Consider the following 21,799-nt stretch of genomic DNA (forward strand, 5'->3'; position numbering starts at 1 on the left):
CCCCTAAATCAACAAAGCTTTTGGATGCATGGGCATTTTGGGTTCCAGCTATAGACATCTGGCACCCCTCAGAGTCTCAAACATTTAAAAGATGGTGGTATCCTGTTGAGTCATCAGCAAACTAAGTCATTTGCCTATGGCAGCTCCTTCATTACTGGCTTCAAATGAAATATCAGCCATTGTGTCCAATCAAATTGAATTTGCAGTCCAACCTCTTAGGTGCTAAATGCATTGATTGTTATATAAACCATCAATTTGCAGGGCCATTTTCAGATTATCTGCCCTAGATTGCCTGGTGCTGTTGCTGCAGTGCAGAGTGGGCTAATGTGGCCATCTAGTGTCAGAGGTTGAGTCTTGCACTGTAAAAAAAAAAAATAAAAAAATAAAAAATCAAATACTGGCCCTGAAGCCAATATTGTGATCTCATTTTGAATATTTACATCTTTTTTACATCTACAATTGTTTTATATGTTTTACAAACAGTGTTGCAAACATGGTAATTGTTGTCATCCTCATCATGGACTTCATTAGCCAGTGTAAACATTAGTTCAGCACTGTCTTACATCAGCTCCTCTAAGATATTCATCTTATTTTTGCTACGAAATGCACAACTGATTTTTAAATGGGAAATTATTTATAATTGCAATAACCTGCGAAAATAGCCAGAGGCCTTTTACTGTTACTCTGCAGGCATTTCAACATGTCTATCCCACAGGGGATCATACCTCCTGTCAACCTAAGTGTTACACACTGTAATTAGTGTGGTTTTCTACGTTTCTTTGCCTTTAGCTTGTATGTAAATGATTTATTAACCAATTATTTGTATTCAAGATAGAATTTGATGTCATTTGCCACATGTTCGAAACAAAAGGCTCTAAAATAATGTCGGCATATAGGTATTGTGCAGTCATCAGTAAATGATCATTAGTTGATGATTTATATAAGTCTTAATTAAACTGCCTGTGGGAGACAAGCTGTTCCTTTACTCCAAGAGAGGAATAGTATTGGTTCAAGGTACTCACCCCATGTTATGTTAAATTTGTTGGGAAAAACTTGCTTTGTCTCGCATGCCTCCATGGTGAATGATGAATCTAAAACCTGAGATATCCAGACTAACCCTGTAAAACACCAAAGTCACATAATAACACAAACAAGCTAACTGACTGACTAACTAACTGAACTGACAGCAGCTCCCATGTTCTAGTGAGGTTAAATTATTGTTTTTGCCAATGGAGCAGTAAGAGAGCATAGAAAAGTTTCACTTTTGGTTTTAAATAGTGTGGTTTAAGCTGAAGTGCAGGTGTAGTACTGAGCATATCACTGGATAGATGAGACTCGGTTTATAATACATGAGTAAATTTGTAAATGGATGTTTTGATATAGTTTTGCAGTTGTTAAACGCGAACCCCTATGACTTTAATTTATCAAGAATTTTCCCAATTTTGGACTATTTGTTCTTCGTAGAGTACAACAAAAACAAGTTTTCTTCATGAATTCAACGTTGCACAGGTTAGCAGTTGATATACAAATGCTCATTTGAGGGGTTGAGAATTACTAAAAGAGTTTATCCAAAACCACCATTTTTTTTCTCACATATGGGACCTAATGAAAATTTAGAGTTCCTCATCTACTGTATGTAATACAGCATTGAGCACATAATGATTTTGTGCTCCATGTAGCTGGAACAAAATGCAGCATACTCTGAGTAACGCCACCTGAAAACAGTATTTTTGCTGACCTCTTGTGGTTTAACTTCCCTAATGCTCCAGTTAACTTTAAATGGCACCCATTGATTAAGTTACTTTAAACAGACAAACCAGTTGCTTGGGGGAAATATTGGCTGTGTGCATTTCTGCAAACTGCGGAGACGCAGTTTTGATTTCATGTATTTGAGCTGACTTTGTTGTCGGGATGCACCCTAAGACCAAAAATAAAACTAGCTGTTTTTTAGCAGGACATCAGGGTCATTTTCAGCCATGATTGTTGCATTCAAACAGGATTTTTTAACTAAGACCTAGTGTTTTGCCTCACCAGTCTACTGTAAAGAAATGTCAAATTTCAACATATCTGCCACATAATAATGTAGAAATGTTATATATATATATGTGTGCTTTGCAGAAATGTACAATGCCAACACTTACGTAAATGGGGTGACAAATGAAAATGTGGTCGAGATGATAAGAAGCTTTTGTCTCAAGGCTGGGGTATTGTCAGAGCAAATGTTTCTCAAATATAGGACCATATTTCCAGTCACCTCATGTAAGGAGATTGTTCCCACCCTTCTTGGAAATAAATCTTCAAAAGTATCTGCTCTGTTAGTGGTGGTGGGAGAATGATGGTGAGGTATTGTAATACTAGTATTTGCCTGCAACAATACTCCTTAATGCTGAGAAATTGTCCAGGTGGGTGGCGATGTTATCAGCCAAGTCATCTCGGCATATCATATCAGCCTCTCATGTCTCTCTCGATAAGGAGCGGGATAAAACAGAAGGGAAAGCAGAGAGCATCTGTCTTTTTTATGCTGCAATAGTGGGTGTCCTGCCTTTAGGCAAACAGATCCACTTCCTCCCACCCTAACAGAGTGCAGATTTGGCTGGAAATGTTTGGGTTCAGTCCTTACTCCTCCAACAGTGTGCTCCTGGACACACTCTGCTTTCTGCAGCCTTGAGATGTGAACTGCCCAGAGGAAGTAGATCTTCAAGGCCTGATATCACAGCTTCTCTGCAGGCTTCAACAGAATGGATAAAATGCTACCCTGTACGATGCTGTTCTCAGCTCTACCCACGAAGTGTATAAAAAGAGGTGGACGTAGTCACTGTGACATCACCCGTTGAGTATAGACAACCATTTTGAACCTCAAGTTTGGCATTTTAGCCTCAGCAGTCTTGTTTTTCATAGCTAATAGGGTGGATCTGACTTGGATCCATGCTTGCCAACCCCTTTGTTTTTCTCACTATTCTTCTGTATTTCTTCCAAATTTATGAGAAGTTTTCACACTTTTTTTCCCTTTTCGTTATCATAACCTGTTTCTAGCATTTCGCAGCATGTAAAAACCCCTAAAACCCATTTGCACCTTCCCTCTCCCTTCTTCTTCGACCCGTCAGTGAACACTTTGTCTCTGTGCTGACCTTGCGTAAGGCTGCCGGGACTCTCTTTTGGGGTTTGAGGGCTGCTTCGGGGCTTGGGAGGGACCCAGCTTGCCCTCCTCCACTGCAGCAGGGTTCCCTGCTGTCTTACAAAGACCGTGAGCCTCCCGTTCCACTTGCTTAGGCATCTAGGACCCAGGGGTGTATGGGCAGCCATTTGTGGATACTCTGCTGGAGCACCGTGGTCTTGAATGAAAAACTAAACCCAATTAAATGTTTTTAACATAAAAATGCTGATGCAGAGTACCTTTTATTTTATTTTCATTCTTTGAAAGTCACCAGAATGCAGGAAGCTTTACCATAAACCCTCTGCTTAGGTTTCAAAATAGTCCTTATTTTTGAGGTCTCAAGGTTGGCAAGTATGCTGAGAACCTAAGGACACCATTGACAGGTCTCTTTGGTCGCAACTTGTCAATCACAAGGTAGCCACGCCCTAAAGCATACCCTTTTTATCATTTATTTTAGTCTATATGGGACCATAATAAACTAAATGAAAATCATGCTGTATTGAAGAAGATTAAAAATTAGTAATTGAGACCATAAACGCATTAGAATTGTGTTTTTTTTACTGATGTAATGAATTAAGCTACAGGAAGGGTCATTTTGTCTGAGACATCTATACAATCAGACTTATTTTTTGCATCAGTGGAGTTGCCCCCTGCTGGCCATTAGAAAGAATTTAGGTTTAAGGCACTTCTGCATCGTTTAAAGTTATAACATTCTACGTGTCACATTGTCTTCACTCTTCAGACAGGGAGATAACTCCCTCGTTCTACTTTTAATACCTATCAGTGGCTTGAAGAGACACAGAACCAGCATTTTCAGCATGAAGATGTGACTGTCTTCCTCTGAGGGTGATACGCCACCTACCGAGCTCATGCAGGCAGGTTACCCCCATTCTGTCACAGAGGTGTCTGACACATGAAAAGTTATTATCCCCAGCGGGGAACAGTCTCTGGAGGTATCTCTTGTGCAGCATTCCTGGTGGAACCACAGGGTGAGCTGCTGATTTCTTAACAAATTCCAGCTGAACTCTTCAGAGGTTGTAGCTGGGGTCCCTGCTGTCTAAATATGCAAGCAGCAGGCTTCAATCCCCTTCCAAACTGATGGCCCAGGGATTATCCCAAATTTAGCCACCTGCTTACTTCCCAACATCAGCACCTCTGCCCGCCACCCTGGCTGCCGAGGCGGCCTAGTATTTAAATCACTATATTTAGTTTGAAGATTAGCTAAATAAACATTTGGATACAGTCATTTCAATACTTATGAAACATCTGTTACATTGTGTGTAATTTAGGTGCCTAAAATGTTTACTTTTCAACCACGTTTAGACTTGTTAACTTATACATCTAGACATATTTTGACCTGTAATTCAGTGCCCATGCAGTATCAACAAGTGTGTAAATAATAGTCACAATAGAAGAGTCTCAGCCTACCGAATATTGTAATTGATTTGCATATTGCATATTGTTTAGGTCTTTTGTTTCTTTTGTATGCCAACTCAGCCCATGAAATTTAGTATCAGGACTTTCAGACAAATTATGGGACCCAATTTTCAGTTACCCCTGCAGCCACTACAAGACTGTTTGAATAAAATCTACAGAAGCAGAAATTGTGCAATGGCCATTTAATCTGTTCAAATTTGACTTGTCTGAGAAATCACCAGATGTAAATGTTATCATTTGAGAGGAATAAAGATGCGTTCTTACAAGCAAAAAAATAGCACAGAGGGTAGTATGGTGGATTTTGGCGTTGAACTGTAGATGCTGTGTCTCACACTGAAAGATCTTTGATGGAGTGTCAAACTAAATGGGAAGTTATGAGCAGTGGACTGCAAGGCAACTAAATTATACACTTCACAACACTTCTGTCATATTGAAATGCATATGTCTAGATTGGTCTGAAATACCAAAAATCACATAGCGAACTGAAAGGGACAGCAATTTTATTGGTTTTTACAACAACTCCATCTATTTATTTATTTTTTTTAGTTACATTAGCAGTGTTGTGAACAACTAGCCTATCCCCTGACTTTTCCACTAGCACCACCATGTGATGTACCCCCCCCCCCCCCCCCCCCACGATGAACCGAAACAATTTATACTAGACTTTCATCATAACGTTGACATCGTAATTAATCCCATTCTTTCTTTTTTGATCAAATACCTGAAAATCTACAGACATTCCCATCAGCTTCAGCTTTGTGTTCAGTGCTAATTAGCATGCTAACACACTTAACTAAGTTGCCATGGTAAACATTATACTTAGTGAAACATGCTAAACACAGGGCATGTTTGTATTGTGTACATGTTAGCAAGCTAACATTAGCATTTGGCTCAAAGTACCCCTTTGCAAAAACAGCTTATAGTTGAACAGAGCTGCTAGCATAGCTGTAAGCTCTTAGTCCTGCTGTGATTAGAGCTGAGTGATGGGTTGGTGCTGTATTGTTTTTTTACTAAATTGTTGCTAGATCTATGTTTGGATTACACTGCCTACAGTGTGAACTTAAATATTAAATTAGGTATTGATGCTGCTGTTGCAGTAAATTTAAAATGAAAGCTTAGCCTAAAGCAGTTAATCACTTTGAAAACAGCTCAATGTAGCGTCTTTCTGGCTCACTTGAATTATTCAAATTCCCATGGAAAACTGTGCATATGTGGATGATGTGATATAACACAAATGTTTGTACAGCACAGCTATGATGACAGCAGAAAAAAAGCAGCAACCTTTTCTTCTTGTTAAATGGATAGTCCACCCCTAAATCAAAACTCCAACACTGACACATTGCTGTTGAGTGGTTTTTTTTTTGGGGGGGGGGGGTTAACACCGCAGGCCAAGTGCCATGTAGTTCTATTATATGGCAGAGAAGGCAGACATCTCTACAGCTGATGTCTTTAACACTCAATCAGCAAATCAATCTTGATTGATAAATAGCGCTACAGGTAGGATGAGAAATATGTATTTTTGATTTGGGCTTGAATTGTCCCTTTAACATCAACATCATTTCAAAAACAAGCTTACCTCTTGTAGCAGCATTAATCTCTGGAGAAGTGTCCACTGAAGAGGTCTGATATTTCTTCCATCTCATGAGTGATATCCTCAGTAGACCAGAATGCAACACAGCTGATAGACATGTTGAACTTTAATTTTGATATGCAGTTTCATAGCTGGCAAAGTGCTCTTGCTTTATGTGTAATTGCTCTCTCTTTTCACTCTTTATTTACACATGCAACCCACAAATGAATGCCACAAGTTGGTGCCCACTCTCTGAGGTCACTGGAAGTCATTAAAGTTAGCTGAGGGAATTACTGACCGGCATGGAGGTAGATAAGGCAGGCCGAGAGAAACTGTGCGCGGCAAATAAAAAAGTTAATGAGCCTACAGCACCTTTAGTACTTCAGCTCTCGACATCTGCGGTATACGTGGATTATATGTGCTTATACATGCCATTGCATTAATTAACTTATAAATATTCGTGACTCTCAGTAATTGACACCTGGTGCTTTAATATCCACAACTGCAGCGTCTTCCTGCCGGAGGGTTTCTTGCTCGTCATCCTGAGTCTTGAGAAGGAGGGAGTGTGAGACGTATCAGAGGCCCAATGGCTTTGGAGATCAATATGTGCCTCTTACTGCAGGGCACCCTCAGCTCACTCTCCCAACTGATTCCAGCTATTTAAAAATGTCTTTCTGGGGATCTGGCCCATTTCTTTCAATTAATGCTCCTTTCAGCCAGCCGACCATTAGAAGTCCATTAAAGCCCCTCCACCCTGGGAGACTCATTCAGCCCACACCGCTGTGCTCCATCTTCTGATAACAGGAGCGTCTAGACTGCCACGGAGAAATAATTAACCTTTTAAATTGTTTCTTTGGAGGTGGCTGATTGTGGGACGGCTTTTGTGCTTGTTTTCTTTTATTTTATTCATTTGTTTATCTTTTCCATTCCTTTAGGTTGGTTTCTTTTTGCTTGTTTCTGCTTCTTCGGACGTACGTGAATGTACAGCATCATATTGTCCTTTTTCACACTAAGCAACCTCTTTTTCAGATAAACTCCTGACCCCTTGAATTACCTTGATTTACCTTCCTCCAAACATTACTCAGACTTGGTAATATCGGTGTCTTTTCATCTCTCTCCCTCCCACTGTTTTTGATATTTTACAGGTTCTTGCTGGTGAGGAAGCTGATATCACCACCAGCATGCTGAACACTGAGGACGCTGATACACCTGCAGAGGAACTGGTTTACCAGGTTGATGCGCCAACCAATGGGATGGTGGCATTGAAAGAGGCGCCCGAGGAGAGCATCCTAAACTTCACGCAGGCTCACGTTAACAGAGGAGAGGTCATCTTCATTCACGAGGGTGAGGTCACCTTACTGTTTTTTCTTGGAGATTAATCTATGACCCCTGTTGACCTCTGTCTTAGACTGCTGGTATTATAAATCTGTATATATAAATCTGAATATTTGGGAATGTAATCAGTCACTGGTAATTAATTAAATTGCATATACAATTTCTTTCCCATTGCGTCAAGTATTTCTAACATAAGCCAAAACGTAAGAAATGTAGATTAATCAAATAATACTGAGATGAATAGACAACATATTCTCGTCCCAACTCATCAGATATTGTCGCTTGTGTCGTCCATATACTGGATTACGCTCTAGGTGTCCTCCTGCATTTGATTTGACGTTCTGGGATGACATGTCATTTTATGCCTTTTAAATGCAATGTGTCTTTTTAAAACACACTTCCGTTTTCACAGGAAATGTATAGTTTTGCTCTTTCAATGCATACAGTCTTTTTCAAAATAATCTCAAAATGAGAGGAAAGACCAGTATGACCAGTAAGTCACGTTCAAAATCTTCTGGTCCTCCAGGTGAGGAGTCTGGCAGTTTCAGTTTCACGGTGACAGACGGAGAGCACACTTCCCCTCTCTACCAATTTGTTGTCACAGCCAGGCCTCTCACCATCACCATGGTAACGCAGGAGGAGCTCATGGTATTTCCAGGTAAGATGCCAAAATACTTCATATTATAAGCTGTGAAGATGGATGTGATGGAGGGATTACCACAGCGATGAGTGTGTGGTCATGCATTCAACTATTGCAGCAATATTATGATGTGTTGTACATCATAATGTATGTGTGTTATAATTGTTGTATAGTTCTGTTTTGTATCTCTTGTGACCTGGTCACAATAGAAACCGGATATGAATAAAAAGTTTTGCTAATTAGATTTTTTTTTTTCCAAAGCACAACAATTTTTTTTTAAATTTATTTTATTTGTATTTTATCAGGGGCATCTCAGCTCATCTCAGAGCTTGTCATGTTACTTTGTTTAAAGTCTGTTTAAATACTGTGGAAAGAAAAGGCTACTTATTTTTAGTGGTTAAAAAACATCTCAACTTCTCCTTTTAATGAGCACAAGTGTCAGGACAGACAGTGACCTCCGCTGTATGCATAATAAACTTTAATACCATGCATAACACAGGAGATGAGTTGTCACATTTTTAAACGGGGCTGCGTGTGTGTCTGTGTGTGTGTCTGTGTGTGTGTGTGTGTGTGTGTGTGTGTGTGTGTGTGTGTGTGTGTGTGTCTGTGTCTGTGTCTGTGTGTGTGTGTTTTAACAGGAACAAGGCAGTCTATCACGAGTGCCAATCTGGGGGCTGTAACCAATGAGGATGGAAATGAGATAAGCTACTCTCTTATCCGCCCACCTCGTTTGGGAAGACTCATCTTGGCCAATGACAGGAACCAGTACGAGGAAATTACTCGCTTCTCGCAGACGCAGGTAATTACTTTTTCTTGATTTGACGCTAAATGTGTGTATTGCTTGGACATACTTCTTTTAGGAGACATTTAAGTAATTCCAAATCCTCCTCTCCTAAAATTAATGTTCTACATTAACCTTTAATGATAATAATAAATTATTAGTAAGAGTAAAAAGTAAAGATTTAAAACATAAAAACACATTAAAGGAAGAAAAATAATGACTAAGTCTGCTTGGAAACCTATGAAGATAAAGCACCTTTTGATGGAGTTTTTTTACAATCAGTTGCATTAAGGGGGCACTATAAGTTCAACTATTATTTATTTATTTCTTCTCAAATAAATCCACTCTACTTTCAGGTTGCACATTCCTATTAATAGCAGGTTTGCGTTACAACAGCAGCCATGGCAATTAAAGGCTCTTTTCCTGTCTGCTGCATAGACCATCAGACAGACATATGAAGAGAAACAATGCCACTTTAATGCATAAAAACGCAGCTAATCCTGATTTCAACACAAATGAGTGCTGCAGATCTCAGTGCTCTCACAGAGGTGGAAATTCAAGTAGTTTGAATGCTTGCATATGCAGCTCTTTACTTGTGGAAATACTTGAAATTTGCATATTTTTTATCATTTACTTTTATTTCTATTCAAAAAGTCAATGCAAAAACCTTGACTGTGAAGCATACCTACAGTACAAAATTACGAGACCCAGGAAGTCTCAAATGAATGCAGACAACCATAGAAAAAAAAACTCTGTCTCTGTCTTCAGGTGAAATAATTTGATGTATTTATTCTTTGAGCATTGGCAATCTAAAAGAAAAATGTGTATGAACTCTAGATTTTCATCCCAACAACACTAATACTTTAACAGGCTATGTTATCTACCAGCCATGAATGGCATTCTGCACAACACACAAGGTCTAGTATATAACAGATAAATGGCATTCAAACAATAGCCTCAATCAATAAACTGGTGCTGCAGATGTTAGCACTCTCCCAGAGCTAGAAATTTGTAGCTTTTGAGTTGTCTGAATAACTTTAATTTTATATATATATATATATATATTTATATATATATTATATATATTTTTCACTGCTGAATTTTATTTCTATTATAAAAGTCAATGGTGAATCATATACATCCACTTGAGAAAAAAAAATCCTCTCTTTTTTTGTAATAAACCACATTATTATCAGGAAAGTTTTTAGGGAGAAAAATCTGATCTGTGTTTTTTTCTGAAATAATAATATAATAATGTTGTTAAAGGTCCAGTGTGGGGGATTTAGGAGATATACTGGCAGAATATACAGCACAACAACAGAATATATTTTGTACATGTGTGCAGTGTTAGGAATCCATATGTTCCTGTTCTTCACCAGCAGGGGGCTTCATTGTATTATTGTTTATGTTTAGGTTTAGTTGATTTAAAAAGGAACAGTGCAAAATAATAAATATAATAAGGTATAAAATGCCAGAATTAGCCAGGAGGCTATTTTTCATCCATAGTGCCATGGCCAAGGTGATTCCAAAAACTTTTTTTCCAAAAACTTCCAAAAAACAACAAAGCAATTGTGATGTTTAAACTTACCATTAGCATGAGCATCCATGCTAACGAGTTTTTAGCTTTATGAGTTTTAACCTTTAACCTTGAAATGTATGTTAAGGCTTTGTGACTGGAGTTTTGCATTTAATGTTTCATTGTTAAATGTATCTATTTCTCTGTCAGAACTATGCTGTGTGTAGTGGACAGGGCCGGAGAGGATTGTGATAGGCACAAGAAAAGAATGATACCAAGCCAATGACAAGATTTAATTAGAGTTTATTACAGCAATTTTTATTTCAATGTTTAGTTAACAAATTAACCTCAAAGTTAAGTACGAATATTAAGATTATATGCAAACAGAAACAAAAATTACTGGAGTTTTGAATAAAATTAAAAATGTCTCGGGTTTTTTACACCTACGCATTTTTGACCAAATTCTTCATCAGGGTGCAGCACCTGATAACAAAGAGCTCCTTTGTTTATTGAGTGTGATTTTTTTTTTTTTACTAACTATGCAAAGTAGAGAAGCTCTTCTATTCTCAGTTTCATCAGATTACATAACCGAATATCCAGATAACATTTTTAGCATTTACTGGATTTGGTTTAGGATTATGGAGTACACAACTTGATCTTGTACTACGATGCCTGCACTGTAGGCCCAGTGTTTGTCTGCTGTGGTGCCAGCAGTGTGTGTTCTCACTCTTGTCTGATTTTCATTCCTGACATCTGACCGCGCTCGGATGAGCATGAGAACAAATTCTTTCCCTGCAAACTGCTCTGTTTAGAGTGTGACAGAAAATCTAACACTATGTCGAGCTGAAAACACAATTTGATTATTTGAGTTGTTCAGCAGTGTGTGTGTTGTGTGTGTGTGCATGCATGAATACACATCTGCTCCCTTGTGTGTGTGTTTGTAAGAGAGAGGCAGAGACAGAAGAGTTGAGTTTAGGTCACAGTGACCTCAGGGAGTGAACACAGGCCGTTACATTCCAGTTCTCAAACCCAGCTCCCAGTACAGCTGAGCCAAATCACTGCTGCAGCTATTTGAGCAAAAATGTTTTTATCTTCAAGATCACTCAAGTAAGACGTAAGTCATTAACAAGATATTGCAAACAGGAGGTCAGAAATTAAACCCATATTCACAGATAAAATCTTATGGTTTTTGACATGATAAATGCTTGACCAACATACTCATTTTATATGTCTGACCAGGTATTTAAACATAGTTAAAGACACATGTGCCGGGATATGATTAGATTAACCTGGCCATCTTTACTTCTCCCTACATGATAATTTTGCTTCAGAGCTGTTTTGTGTTCCTTCCAGTGAAAATTACAATATTTTGTGTTTTGAACAACCAATCATCTTCTGATTTTGTTTCCCCTGACACACAGCTGGAGTCAGGAGCGATCTACTATGAGCACCAGATACCTGAGGAGCCTTTTTGGGTGGTGAGGGACTCTGTAGATCTCACTCTGTCATCCCAACCGGCCCCTGATGTCCGTCACATCCTGCCCATCACCATCTCTTACTATGCTGCTCACAGCAACATCTCGTCCCAGCTGTGGAAGAACAAAGGTACAATCTCACATTTAATATCTCAATGGAATAAATTTCCTCTGCGTTACTAATTCAACACAGTCAAAGTTGTTTTGTCAAGATTTCTGCAGAAGTTGAGAGGCGGAGATGAGTGGCAAAGCCTGTAAAGCCCCATCAGAGGGCCCCGCCCAAAATAATAGCACCAGAGTTACAATTTGGACATAGTGTTTTCACCAGCTGCAGCCCCGGTTTATTTAAACAGGCATGTGAGATGTGTATTTATTTATTTATTTAACCTGAGTTATACAGGGTGGACTATGTGAGCATGCATGCTCTTTTACAGCAACAAACTGTTAACAATAATAAGAATAACAGGAGAAAAAATATTGAGACGGCCATTAATAAAACAGAATTCAAACAATATTGTTTGTAGGTTGCCATAATTCTAAATCTGGAGCTAATCTAAATAATTTAAATACAGAATACAGTGATTAATATGCTATCGTTTCAGTGTGAAACGCTCCCTCTGTAGTCTGTCGCAGTCATTGGTTAATTGTTACCATCGTGCGCGATGGAGGCTGTGGTCATCTTAATTTTAGTGTTTCTTACTAATACACACAGCATTGTCTGGGAGAAATATCAATTTAAATATGATTGGTTTTGTGTAAAAGTATTTAAACCCTAAAATTCTTTTTGTATCGCACCATACATACATTTGCAGGGCTGTATGTGGAATGCTAGATTAAGGTACCGCTAGTTAAATTGTTCAGTGGTGTACCGCCAGAGTCTGCTAGCTTTCTGTGATGGCCTTTAAATTCAACAATTTCCAAAATTAGAAAATAATAGGACAGACAGACAATATAAAACTGTAATGGAAGAGAAACGCCCTTGCTAGCAATAGTAACATTGCTTAAACAATGCGTTTCCTCTACCCCTTTTTATCTCAAAATGCTTGGAAACTGGACAGTTAATCACTGAAACTGTAATTGTTTTTTACTCACACAAAACATAAATCATCATTGAAAGCCTTCCATAAATCTCACGGTTCGACTCTGGAAACATGACTGACTGGCTCGACTACTGAAGTCATGTGACTTGTTGTCCACACTCTGGGATCAACTCTATGTACTGAAGAATGTGTTGCTATTTTTCCAGGTTTGCAATGTTTTTTAAATGTTTTATTTTAAGAATATAGTGTGTTTTCCTTGAGACTGTAATAGTTTATGATGTGTAAAAACAAATTGTAAGTTTCTGTGGTGGCTTGATTTGAATTTTGATCAAGTTTATTCCCAGATTAAAAAACACTGTAAATTAAGTCACTGTTGAATCATATTAAAATATATGCAAATCATTTCATGGTAAAAATTCCTCCTGTTCAAATTCACATTGTTTTGCATTTCTGATCAATCTACCACTATATTAGGAAACTGCAAATTGTTCTTCAATTTTGTTTTTTATAGAGTTTTAGAATAACTGTAATGTGATGTTCTATTATCTTTTATTGCCTGGGTAGTCCAAAGTTGCCAAGCGATGTATCACCCTGCTTCTTTAACTTAAAAACAACAAGCCCCCTGCTCAATCTAAATAGCTCAACAGAATAAATGTTGCTGCATGGTCAAATATCAACAGCAGACTGCCAAAGCTTGATAGAAAGGATCTTTGAAAACTGAGTTTAATATTTGTTTTTGCTTTTTTTGCTCAGGTTTGGATATTGTGCAAGGCCAGAGGAAAGCCATTGACAATTCAATTCTTGATGCCTCCAACCTTCTTGCTAGCCTACCTGAAGCTAAGCAAGGAGACGCAGATGTGGTTTTTGAGATTAAGCGTTTCCCTGACCACGGCCGTATCACTCTGGGTGGTCAGGACCTGCCCCGTAATGCTCCATCCTTCATGCAGGAAGATGTAATCCAAGGAAAGCTGGAGTATCTCCATGATGACTCAGGGGCTTCCTTTGACAGCTTTTCTTTCAGAGCCCGTCTGAAGTCTGAGGGTCAGGGTGTGCCCTCACCTGCCGAAGCTGTGGTCCTGGAGGAAGTATTTAACATCTCAATCAAACGGCGGGGCTCTGACTCCCCCGAGCTGGTCACTATAGACATGCTATTGGAGGTTCTTCAAGGCTCCATGACCATTCTGACCCAGAAGCATCTAAACACGCAAGACGAGGACAGTCCGCCAGATGAGGTGCACTTCAAAGTGACCAAAGCCCCCGGCAACGGTCGTCTGGTTGACGCACTCACGATGGACCCCATATCTGAGTTCACCCAAGAGATGGTCAACCGTGGGCAGGTGGGCTTCGTCAGCGATGGCAGCCTTTCTGATGGCTTTATGGAGTTCATCGTATCAGATGGAGAACACCAAACAGAGCCACACACGCTCCACATCGGCGTCCTCGCTCGCACCCTGTTTCTTGACAAAGCCCCGGAGATCAAGGTGAAGCAAGGCGATGACGAGACCCTGGTGACTGAGGAGATGTTGAAGGCCACTACTGGTGGCCCGGTCGAGGAGGACATCCTTTACAAGATCACAAGTGTTCCTAAGTATGCAGCTGTCATGGTAGACCGGCAGCCGACATCCGCCTTCACCCAGAAGCAGATCAAAGAAGGCAGAGTCAGTGTTCGCTTTGTTAAGTCCACTTCACCCCGAGACAGTGTTGCATTTGTAGCCCGTAGTAGGGCTGCTAATGTCTCCTCTGTCCTCAACATCACAGTGCAGCCTCTGGCCAACATCGCTCAGGATCCTCACTTACCCCAAGGTGCTCTTGTTCAACTGGACAGGAAGCTCCTGGATGCAACTCCCCTGGCAAACAAGACCAGAACCTCTCCGACATTCACCGTCATCCAGCAGCCCCAGGGGGCTCGTTTTGTGAGGTCTGGAGGTCCTGGTGCTGGTCAGCCAGTGGACACATTCAGCCAGAAGGACCTGGATGAGGGACGTGTAGCTATGGAAATCCTAAATAGTCCTTCTGGATCACGAGGTAGTGTCAGCCAGGATGAGGCACGCTTCCTGCTCAAAGCCCATGGAGTTCCTCCTGCAGAATGTGTGCTGTCCTTCCAGACGGGCCCCTATAATGCCTCAGGGGTCTACCCTGCCACCCTGTTGAGGATTCCCCAATCAAAGGACAGTAATGACCTCCCTGATGTGGCCAGGGAGCCTCGTCCCACTCCAGATAGCCCTCGCTGGAGGGGCAACATGGACTGGCCCCACGGAGACGCCCCCACCACAGCATCCTCTGGCTCGAGCCATCATGGGAAACCACGAGTTACCCGCCGCAGCAACTTCTGGTCTATTCTCATCCCAATCCTGGTAATCCTTCTCCTCTTGCTGCTGGCAGCCATATTGGCCTACTACCTGATCCGTAAAAACAAGACAGGCAAGCACAACGTCCAGACGGCATCATCCAAGCCCAAAAACGGAGAGGTGGCAAGCGCAGAAACCTTTCGCAAAACTGACGCAGCCAATAACATCCCGATGTCTAACATGGACTCCAAAGACGCAGATCCGGAGTTGCTGCAGCACTGTCGGACAACGAACCCGGCCTTGAAAAAGAACCAGTACTGGGTCTGAGACACTTTGAGATAAGACACAGAGGGAGGTGGATCCTCAAGTGTTCGGAAGTCTCCTCAAATCATTCCTCTCAGTATTAAAGACCTCTTGCCACACCAGCTTAAATGAAATTTAACACCATTGGTTATTTACTTATCTCAGCATAACTGTGGACAAATTCTCAGGCAACGAAACACTGAATACTTATTGGCAAAGAAAGAGGCAGTTTCTTATCTAAGGAGGCTCAGGTCATGTATATTTATTTTAGTTTTATCATTCCTCTATGTGGAAGGGCACAAATGAAGACATAAACATGCCATGTGTTTGCAAAAAGTATCTTGGGTGTGCTCTGTCATTGTATTCCATATGATATCATAGGCCAATATTATTCATTTGAGTGGAAAGGTGATTTAAAGTCTTTGTGATGTTTGTGTTTTGGTTCATCAGTAAAGTCAATAAGGCTTGTAAATAGATGATGAGGTAAATATATGTATGCTGTATTATCAAGAAGATGAAAAAGTGTCGCTTTGAGTTTTCTCTTTTATTTTTTAATGTTTTTAAGGTACCGTTGTATTGTGTTTCTCAGGGCTAAATTCAGTTTAAAGGAATAGTACAAGATTTTGGAAAATATGCTCATTCCCTTTTTTCTTGAGAGTTAGGTGAAAAGATTGATGCCAATTTAATATTTTTCCGTTAAATATGAAGCTACAGGCAAGGAAATGTGTGGTTTAGTTCAACCTGGCTGCATTTGAAGCACTGACCTTTTCCTGCCTTTCCTTTGAATTCCACCAAATGTGGGTGTTTTAATTTTATTAAATTTAGTGTTTATTTTTACAGGGACAGTGCACAATCAAAAGTAATTGCACCTGAGTTAGCTAGCAGTTAATTTGCATCTTTTGTCCCTTGGCAGGTTGAAAAAACAAAAAAGCAGTCACTAAACAGCAAGTAGCCTACACTACCCAAAAGAGGACAATACATGAAAGTCCATAAATATGAATATTTCACCACATATAACACAATACATAAAAGTCCATCAGAATGAAAACACGGTCTTTTCCTAGGCATTGTGCCTAAATCTAACCATCATAGCCTTGTTGACAAATTTAACACATCAGTGGTTTATAAAAACATATCATCCAAACATTTTTTTCTGCTTTTAGGGTTGCCTAAATTCAGGGAGTGTGTATTTTCAGAGGAATTGGACTTGGGAGCAATGGCTGTTTGTTTTTAACCAGCTGTCGCAGAGATGGGCTTTTGGTCCAATGGGACATGTTATTGGACACCTTCTGTCTGTGGCTTCATATTGAACAGATGTTAGAGTGGTATCGATCCTCTTATCTAACTCTCGGTTAGAGAGCGAATAACTTAAGTTCTCAAAATGTCTAACTATCACTTTAATGTCATCACACAATAACATTTCACTAGTTTTACTTTTGTGTGGAAAGAAGATAGTTTGCAACTAAAACTGTTTAAAACTTGTTGCGATAACTTGCACAGGTTTGGTTGAATTTAGCTCAGAGTTATGTCATTATCTGTCACATGTTATTTTTTCTGCATGCTTCCATTGTGCTTGTAAATATTCACTGGACTGGCACAGCACTGACCGCAAAACTACACAGTACGCAGTTTGCAGACCACAGGCGGGAGGTTATTTCGGTAGTAACGGTCTTTAAAACATCCGTACTGGCTGACAGGCAGGGGTGAGGTCATCTCAAACTGGGATCTTTCCAGTTTCCGAGTCTGCAATTAAGAATTCATAAAATACTGGTTGGTGCTGGGATGGGGATAATGAATCAAACGCTCCACTGGTTAGGCTACATTGATGATAAAGTGAAGGCAGAGTTTGTTTTTAAGTCTTCACAGCTAGTTTTGATTTTAAGCATTCCATATGTAAGCTAAATATACAGACTGTCATATTGAAATGATGAGGTTCTTTTTTTTACTATTTAGTTTTGTTTTGTATGTTGAAACTAAGAAGAGCATTACTGTAAATCAGACTCCTCCTATTCCTCTTTAGACATCTTTACTGTCACTCTGACCTGTGACGGTTATCTGGTTGTTGAATGTTGAATGAAGTACTTAAAGTGAAGTACAGTGTGTACAAGGAGAAAATCAGATAACTTTTTTTTGATCCACTAAAGAAGAGACTTAACTTTCTTTTCTGAAAACAATTTGCTGTACATTTCTTTTTCTTAGGACACCTTATCTTTTGTTAGTCATATATGAATATACAATAATTTCTTTTCAGTACTCATCAATTGATCTTATATTTTTGTAGTGTTTTGAGAGGAAATAGAGATTATACAGACGGCACAGAGCTCAGGAAGTGATGTGTTTCAGGAGACTGTGTATTTCCAATGACATCTCTTACAGACAGCTGAAATAAAAGTATTGGGTTCTCCAGGATATCATATCCACATCTTACCAGTTGTATGTGTAAATATTTGGTTTTTCAGTAAGGTTTTTGAGCTTGATTAGCGCATCGAAAAAAAAATATATATATGTATCATGTTTTGCGTCGATATGTACATGTAACTACATTTAACTAGATTCATCACCTACAAAGTATGCCTGATTGTGTCTCTTTGTGTGCAAGTGTGTGTGTGTGTGTGTGTGTGTGTGTGTGTGTGTGTGTGTGTATGTCCATCACTCCTCTGTTTTCTGCTTACCGAAGGCTGAGTTCATCGCAGAGTTTCATCACCACCCCTCATTTTTTCATTATTTATTTTTTCTGTCACTCCCCTTACATCACGTCATAGTCAAATTATGTGCTTTGTCAAAGATTAAATTGTAATCTGTAAACTGCAGGTGCCTTTAAAAGATGATGATAATACAAAGCAATGTTAGATGTTGGAACGAGAAAATTGTCTATTGCTGCAGAATGCCTCTGAGCTTGTTCTCGGCACTAATGGAAATAAAAGCGTTCATGCAACAAAACCTGTGTTAATTGTTTTCAGTCAGTTTAATGCTCTACTGTTCAAAGTTCTTTTAAAGTTCCAGCATGTAGGATTTAGGGGAATAATTTGGCAGAAATGGAATATAATATAATAAGTATATTTTCTTTACTGTATAACCACCTAAAAAAAACAAAATTACCATTTTCCTTAGTTCAGAATGAGCCATTTATGTCTTCATAGAGTGGGTCCTCACTCAGTCCCCCATGTTGCACTGCCATGTGTCTGTGTCCATCTGTTTTGAAGAGAAAGACACCTCTTTGGATAATTTGGTTCCTGGTGAAAACCTCCTTAATACTGGACACTGAAGGAATCCTAACTGGGAGTTCATGCTTGGCACATGGGAGAAATTTCAACTGGTTGCAATTTGCAGTCCTCACCACTAGATGCCTCTAAATCCTACACACCTCTCATTTAATTAGCCCTTTAGTTTAATTATAAATTAATTCTGCTTGAAAGTGCAGAGACATTAATCCAAGTCTTTGTGCCTTTATAATTCATTAAACTCTTGAACTCTTGAGTTTCTGAGATGGTTCAAAATCTAGGAGGTCATCTTCTACTACAGACAAACTGTGGGGAGCACATTATTCCAGTGTTGGCCTGTTTTCAATCAGCTTCTGTTGAAGTTTAAAATTAATTCAAGTTTTAGTTATTACTGAGGCAATTTCTGAATTGTTCTGCCCATATAGGAACTTAAAGTGTCTCGTGTTGGTTAACCAGTTTCTCTGGATGTTTCCAGAGCTTGACTTCAAATGAAGGGAGACGGTGCATTTGCTGTCTTCTTGCCACTAAGCTTTGGAACAGCCTCTCGCTATTAGATCCCTAATATGCTCTTGCTTTTCTTAACAGATGTTTTTTGGTCTTTAGATCTATGTTATTTCTGTTTTCATTCTGTTTTGTTGCTCTTCTGTCTGTTTGATATTTCATGCTCAGTGCTTTTATTGTAAAGTATACTTAAACTTTTGTTTTGAAAGGTGTTATATTTAGAAGTCTTCATTTTCAGAATAGGTAGTGTCCATGCAGGGGTTAATATCATAGCATGTTCAGAGTCGTAATATTTTGTTTTGAGGACAAGTTAATTCCTCGGTTTTTCAAGTAGTGTAGGCAGTTGTTAGAAAAATGTGGCCCCCTTGGTTGACCTGCCATCCCTCTTGATCGGGATGCAGATATTTTTTTCTAACTTTCTGATAGTATCAGTATAGTTTTCATAATGCAAATATTAACCAAAGTACGCCACATTACAAAATGACTGTCACCAAGCCATGGTTTTGAGAAAAAGGCCTCAGAGACAAATTAGTCTTTAGTCTAATAGAAATTTCACAGCAGAACTCAAGAAACGAGTCTTACAGACTGCTGGTTCAGTATCTGAGAAGAATTAATGTGATTGGGAAGATATGAGATTTTATTTTTCTGTCTTTCTAATGTATTTATTAATTGTAAACAGGCCCATTAGACAGTCTGAGCCGCACGTCATACCAGTCGGTGACGGTAATACGCCAAAACGTTGTTTGCCAGCCGCCAATAAAGTTCAACGAAGAAGAAGGAGACCGCGGCAGGAAGTAAATTAGCGGTGAATTTGAGATTTGAAGCCGTTTGAAGCGTTAGCTTACACAGTTAGCAATGGACTCCGCAGGGCAACATTCACAACTTAAATTATATTTATGAGGGAACCTTTTGATGATGTTGATCGGTGGACCCATACGGAGTAAAGGAATATATATAACCGAGGACGGAACCCATATTCGGACTTTTGGACCATCTCAAAGGTAGAGAGTCAGCTTTTTCTGTCTTGTTTACACCTGACTGAACTGTACACAGGTGCTGCTGTTTGTCGTAAACTGAAGTGAGCGACTGAATTGTGGAGAAAAATGCGAGCTGGCGATGTGCGGCATGTCCACACTGACAAAAGTTTCAAAAAGGAGGCTAGCTGTTACATGTTGCTGCTAGCTTGTCATCTGACCATCCAAGCTTAAAAAGTTGTATTTGATGTCTGAATTTGGCGACAAGAGTTTCATATTCTGTATGTCGGTGTACTTTTTGGTCTTTCAATTTTCCTCTGAAACAGAAATGAGAAAAGAAAAGACAGTTATTTTTTTCATTTCAAAATCCAAAAATGAAAAAATAGGTCAGAAATAGAATGTAATTAAAAAAAAAAATAGAAATCAATCTTAATTTTATTTTTTTCTTGTCAAAAGAAAAAAGAAATTACCAAAAAAACAAAACAAAAAGGAAAACAAACAAAACATGTTTTTTGTTTGTTTGTTTGTTTGTTTTTTGAAACTGGAACTTGTCCTGGGTTAAAAAAAAAAAAAAGTGTTAAACGCATGGACACCAAAGCAGTGAAAGCAGCAAAGAGTTACAATGACATTACTGTTTTAGATTTTTTTATAACTAGCATTGTAATGACCTTCATATTCTGAAAGCATCTTAGACCTGTCAAAACAGGTCTATCATCTACAAATCTCTGCACATTTGATGCTTTTCAGGAAGTTGTATTTATTAAAAATAAAAATATGAATGGTTGTGAAATAAAAAATCCAAAGACCAAAAATTAAAGCAACCCTGTAAGACAAGACTTTGTTTATTTAAACTCAAACAAAACCCAAAATGACCCAAACCCCATAACGCTGAAAGAAATCCATGTCTATCAGAAATCGGCTGAAGAGAGAAATGCCTACTGCTTGTAAGCATTTTATTTCTAGCAAAAAAAATGTTACCTTTTTAGCACAACATAGTGACACATGCTGTTGAATTCATTATACTTTTTTTTTTACTTAAAAACAGCCAAAACTGTTTTTAGCAGTGATGGACTGAGATAAATTTAGCTAAAGAGAGGAAACTAGAGACAAAAGAGTTGGAGTGGGGGGACGAGATAGACTCAGCATAGTATCCAATATTTTGTGTGGCAATATTGTATTAATTTATTTTTTATTATGAAGTTTTACTTCTGCAAATACAATTAACCATTTGGCAGCCTTCTAGAATGATAAAGTCAATGCTTTTCATGCCGTTATACATTTTGTTGGCATAAAAATTAATGAAGTGAGATAAACAGACATAAAACTAGATTTTTTTTGCACTTGAAAAAGGGCTATTAATTGCAACATACAGTAGCATACTCAGCATGTTGTAAAATGTTTAAAATCACATTAATATTGTATCAGGATTTAAGTACTGTGATAATATGGTGGGGCCTCTGATGATTGCCAACCCTACAAAACTCTTTGTTTCATGAAAAAATATATGTATTAAAATATTCACATATTAGAGAACAACACAGTATTGTTTATGTTTTAGTTATCT

The 21,799-nt window shown here is 38.9% G+C and overlaps 1 protein-coding gene across 1 annotated transcript in view; it reads left to right on the forward strand.

Annotated features, from left to right (window-relative positions):
- Positions 1-18,479, forward strand: part of cspg4 (chondroitin sulfate proteoglycan 4) — a 95,971-nt gene extending 77,492 nt beyond the window's left edge. The window contains exons 7-11 of the mRNA XM_042496395.1: positions 7,307-7,505; positions 8,023-8,154; positions 8,775-8,935; positions 11,855-12,038; positions 13,702-18,479. Coding sequence (XP_042352329.1) covers positions 7,307-7,505; positions 8,023-8,154; positions 8,775-8,935; positions 11,855-12,038; positions 13,702-15,563 — 2,538 coding nt within the window. The 3' untranslated portion in view covers positions 15,564-18,479. The remainder of the gene's footprint in view (positions 1-7,306; positions 7,506-8,022; positions 8,155-8,774; positions 8,936-11,854; positions 12,039-13,701) is intronic.
- The last annotated feature ends 3,320 nt before the right edge of the window (positions 18,480-21,799 follow it).

The sequence above is a fragment of the Plectropomus leopardus genome, chromosome 11 (assembly GCF_008729295.1).
Source record: "Plectropomus leopardus isolate mb chromosome 11, YSFRI_Pleo_2.0, whole genome shotgun sequence".
Taxonomy (NCBI): domain Eukaryota; kingdom Metazoa; phylum Chordata; class Actinopteri; order Perciformes; family Serranidae; genus Plectropomus; species Plectropomus leopardus.